A 25,317-nucleotide genomic window follows, 5' to 3' on the forward strand; every position below is an offset into this window, starting at 1 on the left:
CTATTTTATAGAAAGAGAGATTTTTAACTGTATGAAACAATTGAAGAAGGGTGGCCTTAATTATTCGACTGCCTGAGGTTTTGCCTTCCTGTTAAAGTGGTTGCATGGTGGGGTGCAGACTGATGTGAAAGTTTTGCTTTGGGCAAGTCAGTTTCTTAATCACCCCCTGATTTGAACTGCCAATTAAAGCAACATACTCATGTTAGCTGGCAACAAATTGAAGTACAATGTGTATCTATGCTTTTGTACTCTCCTGCATTGGTTGTGGTTGGAGCATATTAAAGATGAACAGTGACACAATGAAAATCATCTTTTATCACTGCTTTTTTTAGATTAAGCCCAAAATGAATTATGCGATGGTCAAAGCAGACCTCCAGTCCAACCCTTATTTGTTTGTTTTTGCTGGCCTGTGTGCCGCCAGTCTGAGGGCTCCTCTCTGTGAGGGATAGGGGACCTCTTCTGGGATCCAAAAAATCGGTATCTGTCTTCTGGAAAGATTGTGTTTATAAACAGACCAGAACTTTTTTAAAAGCATTCAGTTATAATTTAGTTAAGAAAAACATTTAGACGTGAAGTGTGTTTATTCTTGATGACATTGTAAGATTCGTAGATAGGAGGATTTCTGCATGTCTTGGCCAGAACTTTGTGTTTCCAATGTCATCCCCACCTTTTCAGCTGGTCTGTAATTTGGATAGATAAAGAGCTTGATATTTGTGCAGTCTGGACTGAAGAATTATTTATTACAAAAAATAGCTTGGCTCCAACATTCAATCAGTAGCGTAGTGACTGTAAAGTATGGTGATATTTTAACCAAAAAACAGAGAGAACATGAAAACAAGGAGCATGACTTGTAGGGAAAATAATAAAAAACAGGCAGATTTCCAAAAAAACAAGAAAAATTGCTCTGTCCAATAGAGGAATGTTATGTGCGGCAAATGTTTAAGGCACAGATCAAAACATGTATACCACTGTCTTTGGTTTGACTGGGTCCTCTAGAGCAGAGGTGACTCCTTTTATTTTTTAACCATAAGGCATCCCTGTGTGTAGAGATAAGATGATTTGGAAATCTGTTGCAACAGCTAATTCAACTGATAATATCTCAGACATTTCTGATGATGACTTTACCAGTGTTTTCTAGTAAAAAAAAAAAAAGACCTGTTTCACAGCCATGCTGTTTTAACCTCTGTTTACAGGTATTTCAATGGTATAAACCTCACACTTTGATATAGTGTCTCTACAGTTGTTGCACTGCTGTAGTCTATGATTCTTAGAAAAACTGTCATTATACTGGTGATACATTTGGTGCATTTTTGTAGCTGTCGTTGCTATCAGGTTCATTTTATTTATACCTACTTTAAACAGAAAAGTCCTTCAGATTATTTTGATCTTGCTCTTGTCAGCAGGCTTGTTCTCTACCACCTTGTTCATCCTTTCTTAAATCAGATCTGGATGAAAGTAAAGGTCGTTGTGGGTTTAAAGACTGTAAACAGGAAAAAGAAAATAGATTTTTTTTTTTTGAAAAGCCGTCAGTAGTGGCTGGAGTTGGGTACATTGACAAGGCATAAAGCAATATGTATTTGTTGCTGTTTTGTGTAGCCTGACGCTTTAGTGCTGAGCACTAAGCAGTAAAGTTCCAACTGTATAGTATGTAAACAATTTCAAATTAATTATTTGTTTTTTTGTATGGCTACATTTCCAGAAAGGGTACAGGTGATCAATTAAATATCCTATTAAATGCCAACCATGTACAAAAGAGATTCCAATTCGCCTGGCTTTACCACCCTGCGGATGTCCATAATTGTCCAGATCTACAAGACAATGACCCCAAGCAGACTAGCGTAATTGTATAAGCAAATCAAGCATGAGTAAACACATGAATAAATAAAGAAAACCGTTTTTGACAAGCCTTTCTTTAGCTAGACTGATAGTGAAAATTAACATATATACACACACACACAACATTTAATCATGATTAAAGCTCAGTGCTGCACAGCTGATGTCCACATAAACTTGAAACAAGTTAAACTTCTTGCCCTTGTACTTGCTTATGGTTGGATATTAATCACGCTTCATGCTACAACAGTTCAACCATGTTAGTGTTGGCTTTATTATTAAAACTGTCAATTAAGTATGTGTTTCAGGCTTCTATCTTTCCCCTGTCTGCCCTGTTGCTTTTGGCTATCCCTTTGTGTGTATAGCACCTTGACATCAATTAAAGGTGTTCTGAAACTAGAATGTGGCAGATTGCTCTGCCCCTACATCTTTTTATTGTTTGCAGGGAATGCTTTGTTTAAAAACATATGTGTTTCATGCCCCCACCTTTTGCAAAGTGTATATAAACTCCATAGCTTTAAACACTTGGTAAAGCTACAAGAATCCCATCTGTCATCACAAAACACAACAAGAAAAAGGACAGATGCTTACAATATTTCTTTACACTTACAATTTTAGAGGTAGAAAACCACATACACAGTATGATGTCTGTTGCTTCATAAAGTCAAGGATAATTTTATACTGTGGTGATTTTACTAAGAGTAAAAGTATTGGAAGTAGTTTCCAGTGCTGAGACTTCAAGGAACTTTTTTCTTGTTTTTTTGCAATCATTTTACACAGCATGAAGACATAATGAGGAAATGAGAATCGCTTATATAGCCTGCACTATAATGGGTTACTGGCGCTGTGAGCTACCAGTAAAAGAGGAAATTTGAAATACTGTTTCGTGCTGTCTTCTGGAATTTGCAATTGCACTTTGACAATTTCCAAAAGCATAGCATGTGACAGTGTAGTCAGTGGTAAGACTGGTGATTGCATTTCATTGAAAGTGATAAAAAGATGAGAACAATTTTTTGGTAGTTACTGTTATAAAGAATACTGAAACCACCTTCAGCTAGTGAAGGTTTTCCTTCTAGGATCAGTGACGAATTTCAGCTTTAAACTCTGCTTTAAAGCCCTTTCAGGATTAATTGAACTTTGGCTCCAAAATATTTTGATTGTTAATGGAGTGTGTTTGATCTTCCAGAACATCTCTTCCTGAAGAAACAAAACTCTTCAAGCCACTGAGAGGAAACAGGAATCTAACACGAAGAAGTAGAAATCGAAGTCCCTTGTGATTTTAAATTCTTCAGAGAAATTCTTTGTATGATCAAAAACAGAACAGACTGTAAACAGAGTACGGGTAGGGAGAGAGTGGGCCTTTCAGACCGATTAAATATCTGCCTTTTGTAACAAACAAATTAAAATAGTTTCCCTGAACATGTTGTTTACTACAAGTTCTGTTTTGTTTTGTTGTATGTTAAGTTTTGGTCAATTCGCGTGTTTTGCTTGCAAGTCAAGATGGTATAACTTTTTTTTTTCTGAATCTGTTTACTACTTGGTCTCAGCGTTTGCTTGGTCTAATAAGAGTTTACAGCGGTACAGATGGGTTTAGGGAAATGAACTCAACTGGGACAAGGTTGAGATTTCAGAGATTTTTTTTGCTTCCATTCTTACACTGCCACAAATCCAAAGCACATTTTTCATTCTCGCGTACCTGGCTTTCCACTGTGAAAAGCCATATCTATCATTGTCTTTTTGTGCATTAGTGTTAATTGTAAAAAATCAAAATGTAACTTGTGAGCCATGGCCTGGGACACAGAGGGAATGCTGTGTTGGTCTTTGCTCTCCCGCAGGGTGGGGAATAAAGTGGGCTGGGGCTAAGCCACCTCATCGCATTTCAGAGACCACTACTGGTCAGGCGCCAGACAAATCGGACGGAAACTTCCCAGGCTGGGCCCTTGCCTCTAGGGTTCAGTAGCTTGGAAACCATTGTTTTGGCGTGCAAAGAGTGATTGGCCTGACAGCGTAAGTGGAGGCCCCCACTCCTGACCAGTGAGTGGGTGGCAGCAGTAAGGCATTTGAGTTGGGCATTTCAAATTGGATTGCGCAAATGGCGGTAAAATTGAGGGGAAAGTTGTAATTTTTTTTTTTTGTGGGGGGGGGGGGTTGTGTTTTTTATTACGTTCCGTAGGTAGCATACATTTTAATCAAAAATAAAAAAACTGTGTAGCTTCAAATCTCTGTCCTGTTAAGAACAAAATATAAATAAATACATACATAGCTTCATACGTGCATAGGAAGAAAAGGGTTTAAAAGCAACTGTGCTGTTAATGTTGGACCGGACTCCTCTTTATCTCAGTTAATCACCACCATTTTACCAGTTTCGGACAGAAGAACAAAATCTTTCATCTTCTTGTCATAAATTGTTTATATTATAATTTTTACTAAACTGGGTTTATTAAGTAGTGGAAGAAAGGCTGTACTCTATCATTTATCTTTTTGAAACATTTTTTTTTTTTCTTTCCTATTATGTTATTAGGTCAGTTATGTAACTAAAAGAACAACATCTTGAATGCAAACAATGTTTTTATTAATTATACTGTTAATATGGTGAAATATTGGTGTTTGATCAGGCAGTTTGGCAGATATTACAAACAAAGCCAAACATGACATGTACTTAGTGCTACATCTACTAGGAGTTGTTTCTGAAAGATAACCGTATTCTGGAGGCTCAAACCGTGACAACTGCTTTATCTAAAGTTCTTAGGCAATAACCTTGACATTTATACAACCAGTCAGTCTGTGTTCATTGGAAGCACATACATGACTCAGAAGGCTGTGCATTTGTTATAACGAGGTGACATCATGGGTGTAACAAGATCAGGACTTATATAACAGTCATATATCAAGCTTACAGTACTTTTTACCAACCCATCTTCAAGGACTGAAACTATTATGAGGTTTCCATGTTGCCAGTATCGTATTTAGTTTGGACAGAGTACTTTTTGTTTTTCTTCCCCACAGTCCGCAATCTTTTAAAGCAGTCTGCCGTTTTCTGTATTTTAATATTTTGTAGTTAATGATTGTCAAGAGTGTCGGGTGCCCTCAGTCTCAGCTTTTGACTATTTGTCTTCTAAAGCCTGTCACTAACCGGCTGGTAAAGTGCCAACTGAAGCCTGAAACCATGGGACTCAAATGGTTCATTCTTCGCTAGGCCGCCACAGTCACGTCCAATTTAATAACAGGAAAAAGGGTTGTTCTCTCACAGCTGCAGCCTTACACGGGCGATCAGCGAGTCAAGTCTGTTTGGCAGGAGTGTCCAAGTTCCGTTTTAATCTCAAGATAGGGGGACGAGATGCAGGAATCAGGTTGTGCACTTTGGTTATCGCCCTCTGAGAGACTATTGGGTTAGTTTTGAGAAGCCTCCCCAGGGTGTTCGTGTTTATCCATACCAACAAGGTCGTTCTTTGGTCAAGGTTTCTTGACCACGATCGCTCCTGCAGCATGGGAAATGCTTCTTCGTTTGGTTTTCATATCCGGATGAGAATACACGTAGGGTTTATGAAATAGACCCCAGTGGGAACACTGGCTCACCGTTCACTGCTGTTTCTTTTAAGAATTTAAACTAAAATAAGCAGTATTCTTAAAACCAATGCATGCTGATTCAGTCACTTTTTCTTACCTTGATGCATATTGTTTTCCTTATGAGAAGGTACTCCTTCATCCCTGGCTGCTCTTAGTAAATGCAGCACTCTGTGGGACCATAGTCAAGACTCTTCTGGCTGCAAGAAAATAGTAGTCTATGGATACTTTTTATTTCACTGGCACACAGATATGGAATTCACTTCCAAACCATATTAAGAGTTTGAACAGCATGAATTTTTTTTAAGAAGGAGGTAAACATTTTTTTTTTTTTTATCTAATAGGAGACTTGGAAGAAGCAATGTCTTCTTGAATGCCCATGCAACCCATATTATAACATTTTCTTTTTAATATGTAATTTCTTTTTATATATGGTTTCCGTCCTTTTCATTTCAACATGACCCCAATGGAAATAGGTCAACTTAGTTGACTTTTTGCGTCATCCTGGGTATAAGGTTGACACAGTGTTTATCTATTTTTACGTACATTTTTTGGACTGTAAGAATTGTCTCACTGCTGATCAGTTTTATTGAGGTTTGAACTTTTTAAATTGTATTCAATATTCTGCTTTCTTTTTATGAACAATGTATGTGGATGTTTACCAAATAAAAACAAAACAAAACAATACTCTGTTTTATGCAGAATGTTTGCATTCCTGCTGCCATAGATCTTTGGCCGTGGAGTACAAGTTGAAAGATTTTAATTGTTACTGTTTTATATAGTTGGCGAGATGAAAACCAGTTTGAAATGTTGTCTTTCTTTCCTTGAAGATGCACTGAACTGGTGTTTAGTGTGTTTACTTAAAGTACGCAATGTCTGTCTGTCGTCACAACAACCTCCCAGGAACCCTAATTGTTTACTGCAACTGGAAGGAACAGGACTTCATGTTGTTGTTGGTGGTGGTGGTGTTGGTGGTTTTTTGTTTGTTTTTAAGGTTAAACAACATGTTGTCAGCCGGTTGTATTTATATTTTTTCCCAAATTAAAAAGTTTGACTTACTTGAGAGTGCTTTTTGTTTTCTGTATGAGAAAGTGCAGTCAGTAACTAATTCTAACTTTTTAATCATTGTCTATTACTGAGAAGATGCAGCCGCTGACCACTAAAGACTTTCGATGGTCTTTCTGCAGCTGAAACTTTAAAAGGCAAGCCCTTTTTTTTTGTGTGAAACCGCCAGGGCCCGTTTTCTCCAGAAAATGTCAATAAATCAACTATTACAAAAGACAAACCAGTACATCAAATAATTTTATTTTTGTCTTTTGTCTCTAGATACCATTTAATCAGTCCATTATGAGACTTGGATGTGTCAAAAGTATATGGTCAAATAGTTGTTCAGGCTGCCAATGTTGTGTGCATAAGCCCTCCCTTGACATAGAGCACTCCCAGCTGTCTGAATCTACTTAATGGTGCACATTTTGGAGCGATCCTCCGCAAGTATCTCCTTTTAGATCATGCTTAACTTGAAACAACCTTATTTTACAACCTTGTTCCTCTATTTGTTACATGGTAACACTTTGTTACTGGGCATACAAATCCATGTAATAACATGATAACTACTGGGTAACTACCAACATTACTTACTGTTGAGGAAATGTGGATTGGAGTTTCCCAGCAACTCATTCTGGTTTCGGATCAGAGCACTGCACCCCTTTGCTGTGCCTCCATAAATTTGTGAATATAATATGTTTCTATTGCATCTTCATACTCCAAATGAAGCTGCAAACTGACAAAAAAACAAACAAACAAACAAAAAAATTATTGGCCAAGAAAAATGATGTAGCTAGTAATTTAAAAGCAGACTCACATATCTTAGTCATCTTGATCAACACTGATGAATGCTTCTCAATGTAAAAAAAAAAAAAACATTTCTTGATCAATGTAAACAGGTGCATGTTAATGTTAAAAGTGGTTATATTCTATATTATACAATATTATGTCAAAACACAACATACTTCAAAGCAAGGTCATTTCTGACACAGTATTCTGATTTTTGTTGCACATTATTAGCGGGGAAACTCTTGATAGAATTGTGTCTTGTGTAGCATCAGTTTTGAGATTGTTCCTATTTTTCTGGGAATTACCCAGCACAAGAGCTGACTGACCACCTCATCCTCCACCCCCACCCTACCGATGTTGGCTTGTCCACAAACTATAGTGTATTTTCCACTTAGACAATGCATTCCACTGGCGATTTTGGGCAATAAATACTTTGGCTGTGCTATGAAGGGGATTGCCCTCCATCCTCTATTTGACTAGATTTCTACACAAATCCTGGCTATGCTATTTTTTGTTGGCTCCAAAGACCATTATCCCAAGCCATGTGATCTTCTACACCTGATGAATTGTGTGATTTTGCATGTAAAAAGTAACGTTGTGAACAAATGTTAGGAATCATAGACTTTGCTATACAATAAGTACCACTCAATCACTTGCCCAGAGGTTTATAGGTGCGTCTAGACTGAGTCCAGAGACGGTCCGTTTGTAAAACTGCTGTTATGTTTGAAATTTAGGGTTCCTGTGGTGGTTTTACAGGTGGTTGAATAGATTTAACTGTTGCTGTAAATGTTCTGGAAGATTAAACTATCCGACTATTCTAGTTAAACCTGGCGGCCATAACAAAAACAAAACGAGGATTCCATTTTGCTGTCTTTTTTTCATATAAATATCATAATGTAGTCTTTCTAACACGTACACCTTTAAAAGTTTGATTTTGAGGTTAATTGGACAGTTTGCAGTAAATCGGACTTGTTTTATTATTTAGTGACAGTCTGTTGCTGCCCTCTAATGGAAACTCTTCTTTGCCAAAAGATTTTGTTTAATCACCTGCACATGACTTATCTCCTTGCCTTTTGATATTCCTTTTATAGTGTCTTATTTACTGTATACCAATGCAGATATTAAATGCAGGAACAAATATTATATTTCTATGTATTTATAATTAATACAGACAAACGCACATATTGAAATTAAACAAAAACATGAATTTAGATTTATAGGATCCAGGACAGTGTCCACGGTTTGTTCTTCTGTTTTTGCCAAACTTAAATAATGAATTGGCAACTCTGCTGTTGTTTATTTACTAACTGTACATATTTTATTTTAAATGGGATGTTTGACAGTAACATTGTTGGTTTAATTTGGTGTTTTTAAATATTGAACAGTCCCGGTTTGTCACATGCGTCAGACAAAAAATTTTGTTATCAGCAATTGAAATGCTGCCCAGCATTAGCAATGCATTGTTTAAACAGGTTCTCTAAGAGTATATCATCTCTTTATGCGTCTCTGCCTTTTCTTTCCCATTTGTTTTTACCATGGCTTGTTCTTTTCTTTACATTTGAAATGAGGGGGGTTCAATGTAATGCAGTATTGATCTGTTCTTTTGATTCATTGTCTTATTGATTGATGTTATAATTACAGAAACTGGCCCCAGGAATAAACCAATTTGCTTATACCTGTATACAAGACCACCCCATCTGGACCAACCAACAGTTTTGGGAGGCAACATTTTACAGTGATGTTCAGAATCAGATCCGAGCCCTCTACCTCAGTGCCACAGAGGACCGACCGGGACTGTGCATTAAACAAAAGGTAAGATAGAAAGCATCTGCCTTCAAACATATCGTAAAATAAAATGCTAACTGTGCCACAGCTTAGAAACCGATTTTGTACCCTTAAGTTATATAATAACACTGCATACTACCCCCTGACAGTCCTGCAATGCACCACAATATAGTACAAGAAGCCTTTTAATATTTGCTTCTCTCTGGCACACAGGAGAGAGGGCCTGCAGTTCCAGACCATGAAAAGACAGCAATGGACTTGGCTGCAGAGCAGCTGCGTGCATGGCCCTGTCTGAGCAAGGAGAAGCAGCAGGAGCTGGTGAAGAATGAGGAGAGCACAGTGTTCAGCCAAGCCATCCACTACGCCAGCCTCATGGTCTACCTCCTAGTGCCGCTGGACACCAGCAAGAGCAAGCTGCTGAGGGGCTGTGCCGCAGGGGACTGGGAGAGCGGGAGCAACAGCATCGTCACCAACAGGCAAGTCCAGAAAGCACCTTTTACTGAACTTCAGTCTTTACCGTTTCTGTTTCGTGTTTAGAAAATAAAAAAAAGGTTGACTGCTATTTGCATAATGAGTATGGCTTTCCTTAGAAATTCAAATTTGAGCCACGTTTACTGGGATTATAATCTTAAAAAAATTCTGTTTATTAAAAATAGAAAATTTCACAATGTATCTATTGTGTCTTTCTTCAGCCCTTAGATTTTGTTTTCTTACCACAACTTTTTTTTTTTTGTGTGGCTCCAGAAATGTTTTTCATGGTGCTTTTCAGTATTAATAAGTTCAATGTCAAAAGCAGTGTTTAGCAATGTAAAGCCCCAGTGTTGCGTTCCCAGAAAGAAAATAATGTTGCCAAGTTTCTCATAAGATACTTACTTACTTACTCATTTAGCCTACAGGACAGTAATTATCTCAGACAACTTACTTGATTTAGGTTAAATCACATGGCTCATTGATTTGATAAATAATTTTCTGTGGGAAGCCCTTGCCATTGCACTTCAAGAGAGCACGGTTCCTTTCTTCTTATATCACTTCTGTTGCACACCTTTTCAAAATAGTGTAAAAAAAACTATTTTTTAAGTTATTCAAAATGACAGGAAACAAATAAATGAAATTCTATTATGGAACATGTCCTCTGTAATCACAGAGATGAATATCCTGAAGATCTCTAATATTAAATTGGCATGGTCTATTTTTTAATGAACAGCTGAAATAATCTCTAAATTGTGATGTACTAGCTGCTTAAGGTCAACTGTGATGCTAGTTGTGAAATTCCTTGGATCACAAACAGTTGAATGCAGCAATCCATGTGCAAGAATTACAGATGACTTGTGTAACCAAGGGATTTATTAGCTTCTTTGCGTACCTTGTGCGCCTTTTAAAAGCAATGTTGTCTAACCCAGCTTGCATCTGTCTCCATTTTGCAGCATTGCTGGCAGTGTTGCAGAGAGCTTTGATACCGAAAGTGGGTTTGAAGACTCGGAGAACAGCGACATTGCCAACTCGGCAGTGCGGTTCATCACGAGGTTTATCGATAAAGTCTGCACGGAAAGTGGTGTCACTCAGGACCACATCAAGAATTTGCACAGCATGATACCAGGTGTGAACAGCAAGAACCAAGGGGTCATTTCCACTGCAAGAAAAACGGGGATTGTGGGATAGTGTTGTGCTGGGTTTTAAAGAAACCTGTAGCAGTATGACGTTCAGAAAAAAAAAACCTGCCCTAGCAGTGGAAAGAACGCTCATTGCTCTTTTTTTTTTTTTTAACTTTCGCTCTGCGTACCATTTTTTGACAGCCTTCTCAAGATTTCATTTCTTCGTTCTCCCACGTGCCGCCACAGTTTGGATAATCTTTTCTCGACAGTCATTGCAGCAGTCAAAAAAAGTTTGAAATGTGGAGCTGTGTTAGCCTGTCTGCTTCTTATCAAGCACATACCTCCCTGCTATTTGATGATGTAGTTCATTTGTGGCCAGGTCTGGCCACATTGGTTACGATACAGCAAACCAGTCCAGAAACTGCAGCTGGCCAAGACCGATGTGGCCAGCAGTGCAAACACCCTTTTTTTAAAACCACTGCCGACAGTGGAAACGGAGTATAAGACAGAAATGCATCCCTCAGATTGCATGGTGTGCTCAGTGAACACTATTGAGTCATACTGATCCAGTTACATTTCTTGTGCACATATACTGTTGTTTTCCACATGCAAAAATTCCTATGTGGATTTCTATGGTTTATTAACATAGTGTTTGACAACTACTATGAAATAAATACTACAGTTCAGGAATGTTGTTTATCAGAAGGCGGATAGCTTATATTTTAGTAAATTGCAAAACAGTTTTTTCATGATAGTAATTGCTTGTATGTTGAATTGTTAATGTGTTATGAAGCCATGTTTAAATTCTGTCGAAGGCATTGTGGCTATGCAGATGGAGACATTGGAAGCAGTTCATCGGGAAAGCAGGCGTCTTCCACCAATACAGAAGGCAAGTGAAAAGCATGCTAAGCTGTTATCTTGTGTGACTGGTAATCTTTGCTTTGCCACAGTCATTTAGTTTTTTATTTCTGTAGAATATTACACATATTGACCATTTTGTGACTTTAACACCATACACTGTATAACAAAAGCATATAACCTAAGTAACATTCCATCCTTAAACCTCAGTTGCCTAATGTCTGACATTGATGGATGAGATTGTATTATCCCTATTTGGTGTCAGTAGCGTGTTTTTAAATGTTATGAATGCTATAAACAATTTTAACAATGATCCTTGTGAGCCATCATGCTGAATATTTATGCTTAGCTAAGTTGGATCCCTCTGTCACTGTGAAACCTGCTACTGATCTGGCTACAGTGTATTTCAGTAGAGTCACCACTGCAGTTAAGTCCCAGAGTGTAAAAGTGTGTACAGGATTTGTTCCCACCTCGATGTAAAGAACCCGTTGCTCTGGTCAGTGATAAATCCACAGTCTTTAAAACATTAGAGGACGACTATTTGGCAAACTAGCTCGGTGCTGAGGGACCATAAACACATTTTTAGACTGAATTCTGCCCAGAGCGCTCTATAGAGACAGTGTTGATCAACTTTTTTTTTTTTTTTAATGATGAAGTGAATTTATGTTTCTAGAAGATTGATGGTCAGAGCTTACAGAACTTGGCTTGACTAAGGCCTTTTGACATAGTAAGCCATTACAGTTCTGTGTTGAACTTCTGCAGTGTTGATTTAGGTTCTATAAATCACGATTAGAGAATGTGTCAAATACTATATAACCCTAAGGCACTGCTCTCGGCCTGATCCTTCAATTCATCTACATTAAATAAATAATTCAAGTAAATCTTACCCAATATGAATTACTGTCTTTCCCTATATAAAAGATACACATCATGGTAAACCTGTACCATATTCTACATTTAATAGTATTTTTTTTAAACCAGTGAACTAAATTTACTGGTCACTCCTTCCATTTATTTCAGTGATCCATTGACGCCATGGGCTCGCATTCTTCTTCAAGAGGTCAACACAGACTGTGGCAACAGTCTGTCGCAACCTTGATATTGGAAAAGCAGCAGTTGCTTGTAGGGATGGTTTCTGGAAGTTTTAAAAGAAGCCCTAGCCCTTGACTGACCTCCTCAGTAACCAGTGACTGTGTTTCTGTGTTCCGTCATGTGACCTCTTCAACTAGAATTCAGGGACGAGGTGGACATGCAGCACCTGCTGACATGCTAAATTTAGTTCATTTGTAAACAAAAAAAAAAACATCAATATCAAGTGCTAGTTACGCAGGATGTGTGTATCTTTTCTATCCTACATAGGTGGTGCATAAGTTTTATTGGAATTACTTGGTTAGCTTTAACAATAATTGTGTACTTTAACAATGTGCCTGAGGCTGGACTGTACTGTACAGCAGAAGATAAATTTTGATGACATATTAGCATGTCACTTTGCACGAATACTGCTGTTGCTCTTTGACTCAGTTTGGAGAAACATGGCAGTGGTCCACTAGCTGGTTGTAGACCAAGCATGAATCTGTCTATTAAAAGCAATGCGTTGTTGGATACATCAGTCAACAAAAATGTAATGCTCTGGATAAAAACATAATTGTAAAGGAGATGAACATCACTGATTAGCTGCTCATAAATGTAGAAATGTGTGTGGGGGTTATTTTGTTTTCTTTCTTTACTGGAAAACAATGATTTTTAACCCCTGTTGTACAGTGTCAGTAAAGACATTTTCTTCTCCACCTAAGTGAGTTTCATGGAAGTAAAGAAAGTTAAGGCTACCTTCAATACCATGCTTGTAGTGTGCACTAATTTGGTCCTTTTTTTATATGCAAACAAAAACAATCATAAAAGTTTCAAGAGCGTATTTCTTAGTTTCTTTTGCTTTTAATTTCAGGCCAAGATCCTGCGGCCGCTATTGCTCCCTGGTGAAGAGTTTGTCTCCGAAGGGCTGCGTGTCGTTTTGGACCCTGATGGACGGGAGGAAGCTACAGGAGGAATGCTGGGAGGACCTCACATCCTACCTGCGGAGGGGGCTTTATTTCTTACCACTTATAGGCTCATTTTCAAAGGCACACCTCACGATCCTCTCGGTAAAATCCTGTTTTTATACCCTGCAGTTTCTGTCATGGGAGGTTTTTCGTTCCACTTGAAACACAGAAAAATAAAAGTAGTAGATAGGTTTTTTTTTTTACTGCTGCATTGAAACACAGTCATGTACTCTTAAAAGTATGTCATGTCTTCTGAACAGGCCTTTGAGTTTCACCATTTACCTTTTGGGCTTTGTTTCTAGTCGGTGAACAGACTGTGATTCGTAGTTTTCCTGTTGCAAGCTTGACCAAGGAAAAGAAGATTACAATTCAGAACCAGCTGCAACAGAATATGCAGGAGGGACTGCAGCTGAGATCAGCGACCTTTCAGGTAACTTATTAGTACAGCCATGCGCCAAACTGCTGCTAAATTTGAGAGCTTCCTGCTCAAACATACTGCATCTTCCCTGCACCCACAATCTTCACAAAATTAAATAAAATTGACCCGAGAGAGAGATATATAACACTAGAATTACCTGATCTATAAATTTTGCATGATTTCAGCGAATATGAGAGAAGAAAACTCAAGCATATTTCTTTACGTGGTGCATCCAGTTCAGACTCTTTGTTGAAAAGCTGTTATGTGAGCACATGTCTGTCATGAGGTGACATGATTAAAAACTAGCTGTCAGTGGAGATTTTCACATGCTGAATTTTGTTTTGCATGGTATACTAACTTGGGTAATAAAATCAGATATGTGATGGAGTTTGTGATATCTGCCAGTACTTGGTTCTGCAAAACTCTTGGCCATATACAGTAGTATCTAGTGTATAATGTGAGGCTCTCTTAATTCCTAGCTTCTCCAAAGGCCTTGTACTTGACCTTCCTCACTTGCATTGCATTTGCTGTAAATGGATCTGTATTCTAATGCTTGTCCTTTTCATGCTTTATATGCAGCTTATAAAAGTAGCATTTGATGAAGAAGTAAGCTCTGAAATGGTGGAGATCTTCAAGAAGCACATGCAGAAAGTCCGCTATCCCCAGTCTATCTTCAGCATGTTCGCTTTCGCAGCTGGCCAGGTGGCACCACAGATCATTCTCCCTAAGCAAAAAGAAAAGAACACTTCTTTCCGGTAAAGAGAAAGGAAAAAAAAAAGCTGTGGAATTTGTTGGTACAATTTTGTTTAAAATAATAAATACATGCAACTAAAGTATTCTAAGAAAAAAAATATATATATATATATATATATATATATATATATATATATATATATATATATATATATATATATATATATATATATTATAACAAACCATGAAGCTTTTCACATATACTATTGTAGTACACAGAGAGTGTTTTACTTTATGTATTTATACTTTCAGCACTCTTTCAAAGACTATTGTGAAAGGAGCCAAAAAGGCTGGGAAGATGACAATTGGGCGCCAGTATACAGCCAAGAAAAAGACTAGTACTCTTGTGGATGAGAAGGGGAACCGCATAACCTGGAATGAAGATGACGATGTCTCAGGTGAGCACTTAACAATTATCACGCAATAGAATGTCTCAAGTTTATTTTAGACCAAAACAGTTTGAACCATAGGTTGCGTAGCAGAGAGTCATTATTCAGAGAGTGTCAAATACTGCGATTAATACAACAGTGGGATACAAGCATGCCTTGATTGCTTAAAGGCTGTATGGATTAAATAGTAATTCAGTGTTTTTAATATTGTTTCTATCAGTTTCGGATGACGGGGAACTTCCAACAAGCAGCACCCTGAAGGTGTCGGAGAAGTCCACCATGGAGCAGCTGGTGGAGCGAGCCTGCTTCAGGGACTACCAGCGCCTCGGAATGGGCACCATCGGCAGCAGCTCCTCCCGCGCCAAGACAGAGCAGTTCAGAGTCACAGCTGTCAACAGGATGTATTCACTCTGCAGAAGGTGTGTGACAGCGCAACGAGTTCAGTGGGACAGCAGATTACTTTTCATCCAAACTGCCCCATGCATGCAATTGTGATAACACTGGTGAAAAACCGGCTCAAGAGGGCAGCTTTGTATGAGATTTGTTTAGCTAGCCAGCAAGACCAACAGCATTTGTGTCACAAATAAAAAACACGTTTCACCCTTATTTCGATGCAGCTATCCTGGACTTCTGGTTGTACCTCATTCAGTGCAGGACAGCAGCTTGCAGAAAGTGGCTCGTTCTTATCGCCACAATCGGCTGCCAGTCGTCTGCTGGAAACACTCGAAAACCAAAGCTGTGCTGTTGCGCTCGGGCGGGTTTCATGGCAAAGGGGTCGCAGGGCTGTTCAAAACCCCAAATCCACATACTGCAGGTATGACAAGATACTGGTTTCTATACCCCCACTATTTAAACAATGCTACTCTTACTATTCCATGTAAAATAATAATAATACATTTACGGTATTGCAGTAGGATACTGATCACAGATTTGAATTCTCTTAACTGTTTAGTTAAAACAGTTTTTTTTTGTCTGTGTTTTTGAAGCTTCGCCACTAAATAGTCTCCTTAGCATGATCTTCGAACTACTCCTTAAATCCATGTCTTGATTAGACGCACTTTAGTTTAATTGGAAAGGAACTGCAAATTAATTCCACAAGCTATTGACAAAAGTGTTTATATTTAGGTGTGTGGTTACTGTTGGAGATGGGTATCGTTGTCATCGGTTTTCAGAGTCAATCCAGCATTTAATTTAATATTTCTGATATTTCTTCAGTTAACAGTAATATTCAAATGCAGCTGTGTAGTGGTTGAAATTACTAAGATACTGCTGTGAACTGTAAGTCCATGTTTTCATGACCCAATAAGTAATTAACCAAACCATGCTTGTCAACCCCTCCTAATATTTTTAAAATAATATTTTAACATCATGGACTATAGCCCAAAACCATAAAATACTTAACTAAAGCATAACATTGAGGAATAAGTACTGTACTATACTGTAAAATGTACTGTTCACAGTATTGAATGTATGGAAACTTTTTTTCGTTTTCTGTTTTTACTGCAAAATTCACAGGTTTCCATCCTTCCCTGAGTAATATATTTACCCAGAAAACCATGCAGTTAATTATTTGAACCAATTTTTACCTGGATTTATTATATTTTCTTTAATAAACATTGATAAATTCATTTATATATATATAACACAATGAGTATATTGTGTTTGTGAATAAAAAGCTAAAAGAATAGTACTCAGTTCTTTAATGTTAATACGTTGTTTTAGCTCCTGCTTCATCTGAATCCTCCAGCAGTCTTGAACAAGAGAAGTATCTTCAAGCCCTTTTGAGTGCAATTCCCATCTACTTCAGAATGAACGGCAATAACACTCTCACACACCGCCCCACTCTAGCCCTGTCCCCAGGTACAGAATTGGAAGCATTCATTTTTTCGTTGTTTTAATTTTTTGGTTCTGTTTTAGGTATGTTTTGTTTGTGTGTGTTTTTTTATAGGACTTATTGCTTATATTAATGGTGTGTACACATTGGGCTGTCTGTGAGTAAACATTTTAAAGTTTAGCAACATTACATCTAAAATATGTAAGAGTATACTTATAGCTGGAAAAATTCAGTTTTATATGCAGTGTTTTATGGTGCAGACACAGTATAAACACTTTGCCAAGATCCCCTTGGTCTCCTGCTTAAATAAGATTTTGGTTTTCCCTTAAGATACACAGAAACAATAGGACTTTGTTCACAGATCAGATATTTCAATGAGACGCCATTCTGAGGCATTGGAAGAATCACCTAAACCTGTGGGATTAGTGAACTGTCAGTAGAGCTTCAGATAGGGAAACAAAAATGTGTTTAAGCAAAACAGTGAAGTTTTGTTCCTGCATCCATGTGGTGAAACCTTATAGAGTTCATATGGAGGTAAATGTGTTGCGTCATACACAGATCATGTGACTTGGAACGCTGGTAGACCAGGAACTAGTTTAATCAATTAGTGGAATCAGCCTTGTATTTCCGTAAGATGTGAAACCTTGTAATGCAACACCAGCAGCAAATCATTCACGCTTTGCTTCATTTAACACAAAAACCCAATTTACATTAACGTTAACTAATCCTGCCTAATCTTGCAAATGTTGTACTCCTTGTGTTGTGTCAGAGTTGGGTATACAGTGTTTCGTGTAAAAATAAAGAGAGATGCAGAAACAGGATAACCTGCTGGCTCAAACAGGAGAACAAGTAATTAAAGTGTGGGGTTTTTTCTGCGCCTTTTTTTCTGTCATTTTCTTTAAAGAGCATGTGACTGACACTGTTGTTTTCAGGCCTGTGTGTATTTGTTTTAATTGAATTCAGGCAGTGAAAGGCGGACTTGGAGAATGTCCAGTGTGATGAAACAGGTTGTGCCAGTCCATTTGGACCTGCCCTTTTCAAACAGCTTTGCGCGAGGAGGTTAGTGGCATTTCAAAGATGCATTATCGAAAAACAACCTTACAGCTAGACTTGTACTGAATCAATGCTCTAGTCTCTGATCTCTGGTGTCCCAGATGTTTATTCCTCTATGGTCACCTGGACATAATCCTCCATAGATAGTCCACATTGCAGAACCAGAATGGCAGACTTCGTTTAAGGGATGATCTGTCAGAACTTTGTGGGGATAACTAGTTCCCATCCCTGCATTATGTCGCCAGAAGCAATTTCCCCTGCCTGTCTATCATCATGCCTGTTGGTATTTTGATTGATGACAAACTTGTTTAAAATCCAAACGGCATTCATCGTGTGGTTAAAGTCTTTGTTTTTTGTTTTAACCACAGAAACCACAGCTTGAAAGTATGAAAGAATGATTAGATCAGCATATTAAGGTCAGCGTATTAAAGAGCCCCAGACTTATAGCTGTTGTAGTTTTTAAAAGCACAGCTTTCAGCTTTTTAAATCTCATACTTTTTTTTCTTCCCTTTCTACAAATCCAGTTCAAACTGTTTTCATTGTTATTCCATTAAACATCTGCCTCTTGAACTGACCAGTCACCCTTCATTTGTTTCACAAAACAGTCACATCCTTAAATGCTTTTGTGATGTATTGAAACTCGAAATGAAAAGAGTCATTTTTATTTATATTACACCATTGCTTTGTTTCCAGTAGGAGTAATTTGCATTGGATATTGATCTGTATTTTGAAACAGTGATATTAATTTACAAGGTGTAATCAAGCAGAAACTGACTGCATATTTCAGGCTTAAAGAAGTCAACTATTATCATTTGGGTACAGTGTTTACATTTGAGAGCAGTAATATTTTCAGCTTTGAGATTTGGCAATTTCAACACAGACAATAGTTGCGACCCTAATATTCAGTCACTAGTTGTCTGCTAGCATAATTTTTCTCACTTGGTCTATGGCGTATGTGTATTATATGACTTTGATTTAGTCTGAAAAGAAACAAGTTTTTCTTGACAGTAATACTACAAAATGCACCTGTTTAGCAGTTCCAAAGATTCTTAGATAGGATTTTATCTTCAGTTATACTGACATGATTTTTAAAAAATTGTTTTGTTATCCCGTTCTTTTATATGTTGATTAAGATGGTTGATTTGTGTAATTCTGTAAGCATGTGTAATTGTATTCTAGTTTTTGTCTGCTGTTTTTTAGGTATCTGTCTAGCTATGGAACGATCGTTGTGTTTCGATTCACGTGTTGATGATATTTCTGTCAATTGTTCCCCCCCCCCCCCCCCCCCCCCCCCCCTCTGTTAATCTGCCAGTGATTGGGTACAGGGATAAACTATTCACTCAATCAAACCAAAAACCTGCACCTAAGGGAAGAGTCCACAATCAAGGTATTGTATCGTGTTATGGCATCACACTCCAATCACCTTTTACTAATAGCAATTGCAAACACATTCTAGCTCGCTCTACTCTTAACCTGCCATCTCTGTCTTAAGATTAGAAGCTTTTAAAGCGTGAATGAGAGACAGATGTTGAATTTGATTTCATGCCATCATGCAGCATTTCTGATTTGGCGGTATATCCACACAATGTCGTATTGTACATTCCAGTGCATCCCACTCTAACTCATAAGAATGCGGAGAGATGTGGTAAACTTGTCATGTTTTACTGTCCTGCTGTTTCAAGTAGATTGGCATCATTTGAAGAAGTTGCAGTCATATTACTTAAGAAGTACTGTTATTTGAAGGTCTTAATGCCTTGATTTCCTTGTCACCTATTCATGTTATGCTTAACCACCTTACTATAATGAGGATGTGGTCTTGTTTTTTCATAATGCTTTTTATATTTCATCCTTAGATATTCACAGTGAGTAATTAACTGGAGATCATAATTTGCATTTAAAGAATATTTTATAGTCAAATAAATGTTTTACCTGTTTGACTCTGAATGGTGTTTATACAAATATACTGTTATAGAGGCTGGTAAAAGAATAATTGTCCATCATAGCTAAGGCCCTGTGAAAAATTGTGAATATTTTCTTTAAAATTCATGACAATGTCACGGGTAAAGTATCGTATTTCACAGAACGCTCTGACATCATCGAAATCAACATCAAAGTTATTCAAGCACTTTACAATAGCTTGTGAAACGGTGTTGTAATTAACAACCTGCAGGTAAAGTGTATCTGCAAAGACAGCTTTCAGTTCTAGTACGTCAGATGCATGTTCACCATTTAGGTCTTTTAAAACAATGTGTACCCAGGGCCGGCGCAAGGATTTTTGCGCTCTAGGAAACAAAGTTTTGCCTCCCTCCTTTTTCACTCTTTTTTCATATAACATTAGGAACACCTGCTCTTTCCATGAAATAGACTGATGAGGTGAATCCAGGTGAAAGCTATGATCCCTTATTGATGTAACCTATTAAATCCACTTCAATCAGTGTAGATGAAGGGGAGACAGGTTAAAAAAGGATTTTTAAGCCTTGACACAATTGAGACATGGATTGTGTATGTGTGCCATTCAGAGTGTAAATGGGCAAGACAAAAGATTTAAGTGCCTTTGAACGGGGTATGGTAGTAGGTGCCAGGCACACTGGTTTGAGTGTGTCAAGAACTGCAACGCTGCTGGGTTTTTCACGCTCAACAGTTTCCTGTGTGTATCAAGGATGGCCCACCACCCAAAGGACATCCAGCCAACGGCAGGCCAGTGGTTGAAAATGGCTCATTGATGAAAGAGGCCAAAGGAGGCTGACATGAATTGTGCAGAGCAACAGACGGGCTACAGTTAGTCAACTGACAGTCCAGTACAACATTGGTGCCGAAAGACCATAAGAGAATGCACAACTCGTCATACCATGACACGAATGGGGTATGGCCGTAAACGACCTAACAGAGTTCCACTTCTTTCAGCAAAACACAAGAAACTGCGGTTGCAGTGGGCTAAGGAACGAAAACACTGGACACTGGAGGATTGGAAAAACATTGCCTGGTCTGATGAATCCCGATTCCTGCTGTTTCACGCTGATGGGAGGACTAGGGTATGGAGAAAACCACTTGACTACAGGCATGTCGCTTGTCAACATTGCAGGCTGGTGGTGGTGGTGTGATGGTGTGGGGTGTGTTTTCATGGCAAACATTGGGCCCCTTGATAAAAGTGGAGCAACATTTGAATGCCACAGGCTATCTGAACATCTTTGCCAATCAGGTGCATTCCTTCATGGCAGCAGTGTATCCATCTGCTAATGGATTTTTTCAGCAGGATAATGCCCCATGCCACAATGCTAGGATTGTCCATGAATGGTTCCATGAACATGACAGTGAATTCAGCTTACTGCAGTGGCCTGCCCAGTCACCAGATCTCAATCCAATTGAGCATCTGGGGGATGAGATGGAACAAGCTATTCGGAGTAGAGATCCACTACCAGCCAACTTGACACAACTGTGGGAAGCACTGGAGTCAACATGGGCCAGCATCCTTGTGGAACACTTTCGACACCTTGAAGAGTCCATGGCCTGCCGAATTGAGGCTGTTCTGAGTTGTGGTGTGTTGTGTGTGTGTGTGTGTGTGTGTGTGTGTGTGTGTGTGTGTGTGTGTGTGTGTGTGTGTGTGTGTGTGTGTGTGTATAAATATAAAACAAATTATTGTACACCAGATTTTTTTTTTTTTTTTTTTTTAAAAACTATAGGCCATTGCAACTATGTACAATCACCACTCTGGTTACAAACGGTAGTGACTTCTACCGTCAGCTCTACAGTGACAATATTTATGATCAGTGGATTCTACCGCCATGCATGAGCTTAGAGTTATAAATAACAATTTATGCAGGATACGCAGCTAGCTTCAAACCCATCATATTTTCATTGTACCTTATTTGTACAGTATCATATTGCGCTCCTTAAGTACTATAAAACTGGTATCCAACCTGTAGGTTAGTGATCATATAATCATGCACAGCAAACCATCCGGTACTTTTTTCTATAGACAGATCCTTGACTTAAGAATTAACTTTAAAGAATTAAACAATCTTTACCGATGTGTTGTGAAAATGCTTAAATGGCAACAACCGCTCTAATTTCAGTGCCTGGGCACCGATGAAGCGATCTCTTTTCCTTGCTGTGTCAAGTCCAGTGGTTTTAGTTGAGGGTATTTGCAGATAAATGGTGTTTACCCACTTTTAATTTGGGCACTGTAGCATTTACTCACTTCTCATGTAAGGGATACAGAGTTTACTCATTTCTACTCTCCTGTGATATGCAAATCCTGGGTTAAAGACAGGATACTGCGTGTGTGTTAGTGTGTGTGTGTGTGTGAGTGTTCTGTTAATGTTCTGTTGCTAGGCACATGAGACCTGCAGGGCTGTGGTAGTAGCCTTCATCCTAGCCCGCGAGAGGACGCTCACAGAACTGTTCAATGAAGCGCACCTTCGGATCTGTGACTGTTTACACACGAACAGCACTTGAGAGGGGAAATAACTGGGGTGGGGTTCTGACTGGCTGAGACCAGATTTTTTGTGACACCGCACCTGCATGATCCCGTACTTCCAGATTTAGGACTACACCTGCTCATGATATGGTTCCATAACATCAGCAATAAGTTTTGCAGAACAAGAAACATGTATTTAAGATATTGAAGATTGTACGACTAAATAAATGTGAAGTATGAAATATATTTATGTACCGTTTTTCCCACCCCCTTCAATTTTCCGCCCTAGGCGGCCGCCTTTCTGCCTTTATGGTTACGTCGGCCCTGTGTGTAACCCATACTGATCTTGAGCATCAGTCGACTTGTCAGTGACCACTGACTAGTGTTTTACCAATTCCATAATCTCCTGCTTGTGCAACTTTAGGTAAGTATTCACATCTCAGCTGGGTTGATGAAGGAATCACTCCACCATTTGCTACACTCAGTCTGAAGAATTTACGTAACTTTTGGTTGTCCAGTTTTTCAAGAGAGATGTTTGCGCAACCGCCTCTCTCAGGTCAAAGTGTAATGTGTTTCGTGCTTTACGGTTTTCAGTGGACTTTTGCAACATGGAAGTCACCGTTGTTTGTTTCTTTCCAAGTAAAGCAGTCGCAATGCTACTCTGGATTTCCGCCTTTCTCTTTCGGTGAATACTTGAATCTAAATGCCTGTCAACAGCCGATTCTTGGTAGCGATCTACAGTAACGTTGCAGGATCTGCTGCAGAGGCACAATGGCTAATAGTACACACAGGCACAAAACATGTAGTTTCGTTAATGTGATTTTTTTTTTTGGTATGAAATACAAATAATAATTATGAAATAATGTATTTATTAAGAATATTGTAAAAATCACGGTATTTGGCTAATTTCACGATTTCCAAGCAACCCGTGAAATCACGATTTACACAGGGCCTTAATCATAGCAATATTTAGTATGTTTTTTTTTTTTTTTTTTTTAAAGAATTATTCAATCTTTTTTCCTTAAGGCGTGTGGGCAAGTCTCCGATCCAGCAGCCGCTTCAGTCATCAGCTTCCCACTGCTGATGTTGGTGCGAGGTTAGCAAGCAAAGACACTGCCCAGCCTGTCAGCAGCGAAACCCTGCAGGCTCAGCTGCTCAAACAGCAAGCTGCGCTCTACATATTCGGGGAGAAGTCCCACCTAAAGGTGAGAATCAGTTTACATCAAGAGTCGAAAAGAAGAAAAATTTAAAACGCTGAAAATGAGATTACACCAAAATTTAGTAACGAAAAGGTGCTGGACTTGGATTGAATACATCTGCATATATTATATGCATTTATAAACTTTAACAAGGAATATAAAACCGATTCAGTGTCATTCCCAACCACCCCAGCTGTCAGCTTTCTTTTATAGGTTTATTGCTGTTCAGATTACTTGGCTAAGTGTAAATGTTATACTAGAAAAAAAATAATAATTTAAGCTGAGACTGCAGTAAAAAGCCCTGTCAAGGTGTTATGTTGTGTGGTTCCTGGCTTAACAAGTATCATTGCTGAAATGTTGCCACTTTTAAAAGAAAGATGTTCTGTGGCCATTACAAAGCTGGCGTTGGTGCTTTTCCAAACTGGATTTGTATCCTTTAATTTAGCTGCTTTATTCACCTGGAAAGTACCTGAAACTTAATCATTCACGTAACTAGAACAGTGATGAGTACTGTAGGTGAGCATGCTTGGGACCTCACGTGCCAACGTGAACTTACAAAGACAATTCCCTTTTTTTTTTTTTTTTTTTTTTTTTTAAGATTGATCTAATATTTCCAGAACCAGTCTTCCCTCAGTAATGTATTATTTTTCTTTTTAAGGGATTCAAATTTGACCTGACGATGAACTGCGAACTTGTGCCTGTGGAGAGCATTGATGTAAGGCAGGTGAAAGCCAGTTTCAAAAAGCTGATGCACTCCTGCATTCCCAGCTCCATCCCCTCAGGCAATGAGGTCACTTTCCTAAAGAAATTGGAGGAGTCCGAATGGGTGCAGCAGGTAACCTGTCCCTCGTACAGTGCTGTCACTCAAGGCAGGGGAAACTGTCAGTCTCTCTCTCTCAAACTGCCAAATAGTTAAGATGCATATAGCATTGAGGTTTTGTCATTTTTTCAACTCGTTAATTTTAAGTATCATACCATAATGTCATGCTGTACCACCCCCCTCTCTGTTCCAAACTCCACAGCTTCACAAGATAATGCAGCTCGCGCTGATCCTTGCAGAGTTACTCGATAGTGGCTCTTCAGTAATGGTCAGCTTGGAAGATGGCTGGGACATTTCTACCCAGGTATTGTCTGCTTAAGTGTTTTTATAGGGGTCCGATTTTAATTCAGCGTTGGGCAGTATTTAATGGTAAGCAATGAACACACTCTCAGCGGTGGCTTAATTCAATATAGATAAATGGGCATTGATATTTAGGAAGAAACTTATACTGTATCCCAATTTTTTTTTTTTTTTTTTTTTTGTGTTTTTTTTTCCTAGAACAAGGATAATTCAATTAGGCCCAAAGTGTAATTCCTAACTTTAACATTCCTATAAATTAATATTACAATTTTTTTTCATTCTTTTAAAAATAGAAATCTAATGATTTAATGGTATATTGATATGGAATTACACTGACAAATGTGAAGCATCTAAATTTGGCACATTTTAAAGAACTACGTGGGTTTTTTGGGTTTTTTTTTAATACTGACAAATGTGATATGTCTGAATTTGGCACATTTTAAAGAACTTTTTTCCAACAAATTGAGGCCTAATTAAATAATGGGAAACATAACAATTCTCAGACTTTTGAAAAAAAACTATCTCTATATCTCTGCATTTAGAAAATATCTCTGTATGTTTCCTTATCTAATTAATAAAGGACGCAGCCTGGAGGTCAAATACAGGATTACTAAGTATAATTCAATTATTAAG

At 38.3% G+C, this 25,317-nt stretch overlaps 1 protein-coding gene across 6 annotated transcripts in view; it reads left to right on the forward strand.

Moving 5' to 3' along the window:
* LOC121329748 (myotubularin-related protein 13-like) overlaps positions 1–25,317 on the forward strand; it is a 126,362-nt gene that overhangs the window by 92,537 nt on the left and 8,508 nt on the right. For 3 of the 6 annotated variants that reach the window (XM_041275499.1, XM_041275494.1, XM_041275498.1), the window contains 16 exons: positions 8,872–9,042; positions 9,229–9,491; positions 10,440–10,612; positions 11,423–11,496; positions 13,408–13,603; positions 13,804–13,931; positions 14,499–14,674; positions 14,925–15,070; positions 15,282–15,480; positions 15,679–15,875; positions 16,784–16,921; positions 17,859–17,954; positions 19,261–19,335; positions 23,392–23,570; positions 24,223–24,399; positions 24,587–24,688. In XM_041275499.1, coding sequence (XP_041131433.1) covers positions 8,872–9,042; positions 9,229–9,491; positions 10,440–10,612; positions 11,423–11,496; positions 13,408–13,603; positions 13,804–13,931; positions 14,499–14,674; positions 14,925–15,070; positions 15,282–15,480; positions 15,679–15,875; positions 16,784–16,921; positions 17,859–17,954; positions 19,261–19,335; positions 23,392–23,570; positions 24,223–24,399; positions 24,587–24,688 — 2,490 coding nt within the window. The remainder of the gene's footprint in view (positions 1–8,871; positions 9,043–9,228; positions 9,492–10,439; positions 10,613–11,422; positions 11,497–13,407; positions 13,604–13,803; positions 13,932–14,498; positions 14,675–14,924; positions 15,071–15,281; positions 15,481–15,678; positions 15,876–16,783; positions 16,922–17,858; positions 17,955–19,260; positions 19,336–23,391; positions 23,571–24,222; positions 24,400–24,586; positions 24,689–25,317) is intronic. The other 3 variants (XM_041275495.1, XM_041275496.1, XM_041275497.1) reach the window with 3 other exon arrangements.

Source organism: Polyodon spathula, chromosome 17, assembly GCF_017654505.1.
Source record: "Polyodon spathula isolate WHYD16114869_AA chromosome 17, ASM1765450v1, whole genome shotgun sequence".
NCBI lineage: Eukaryota > Metazoa > Chordata > Actinopteri > Acipenseriformes > Polyodontidae > Polyodon > Polyodon spathula.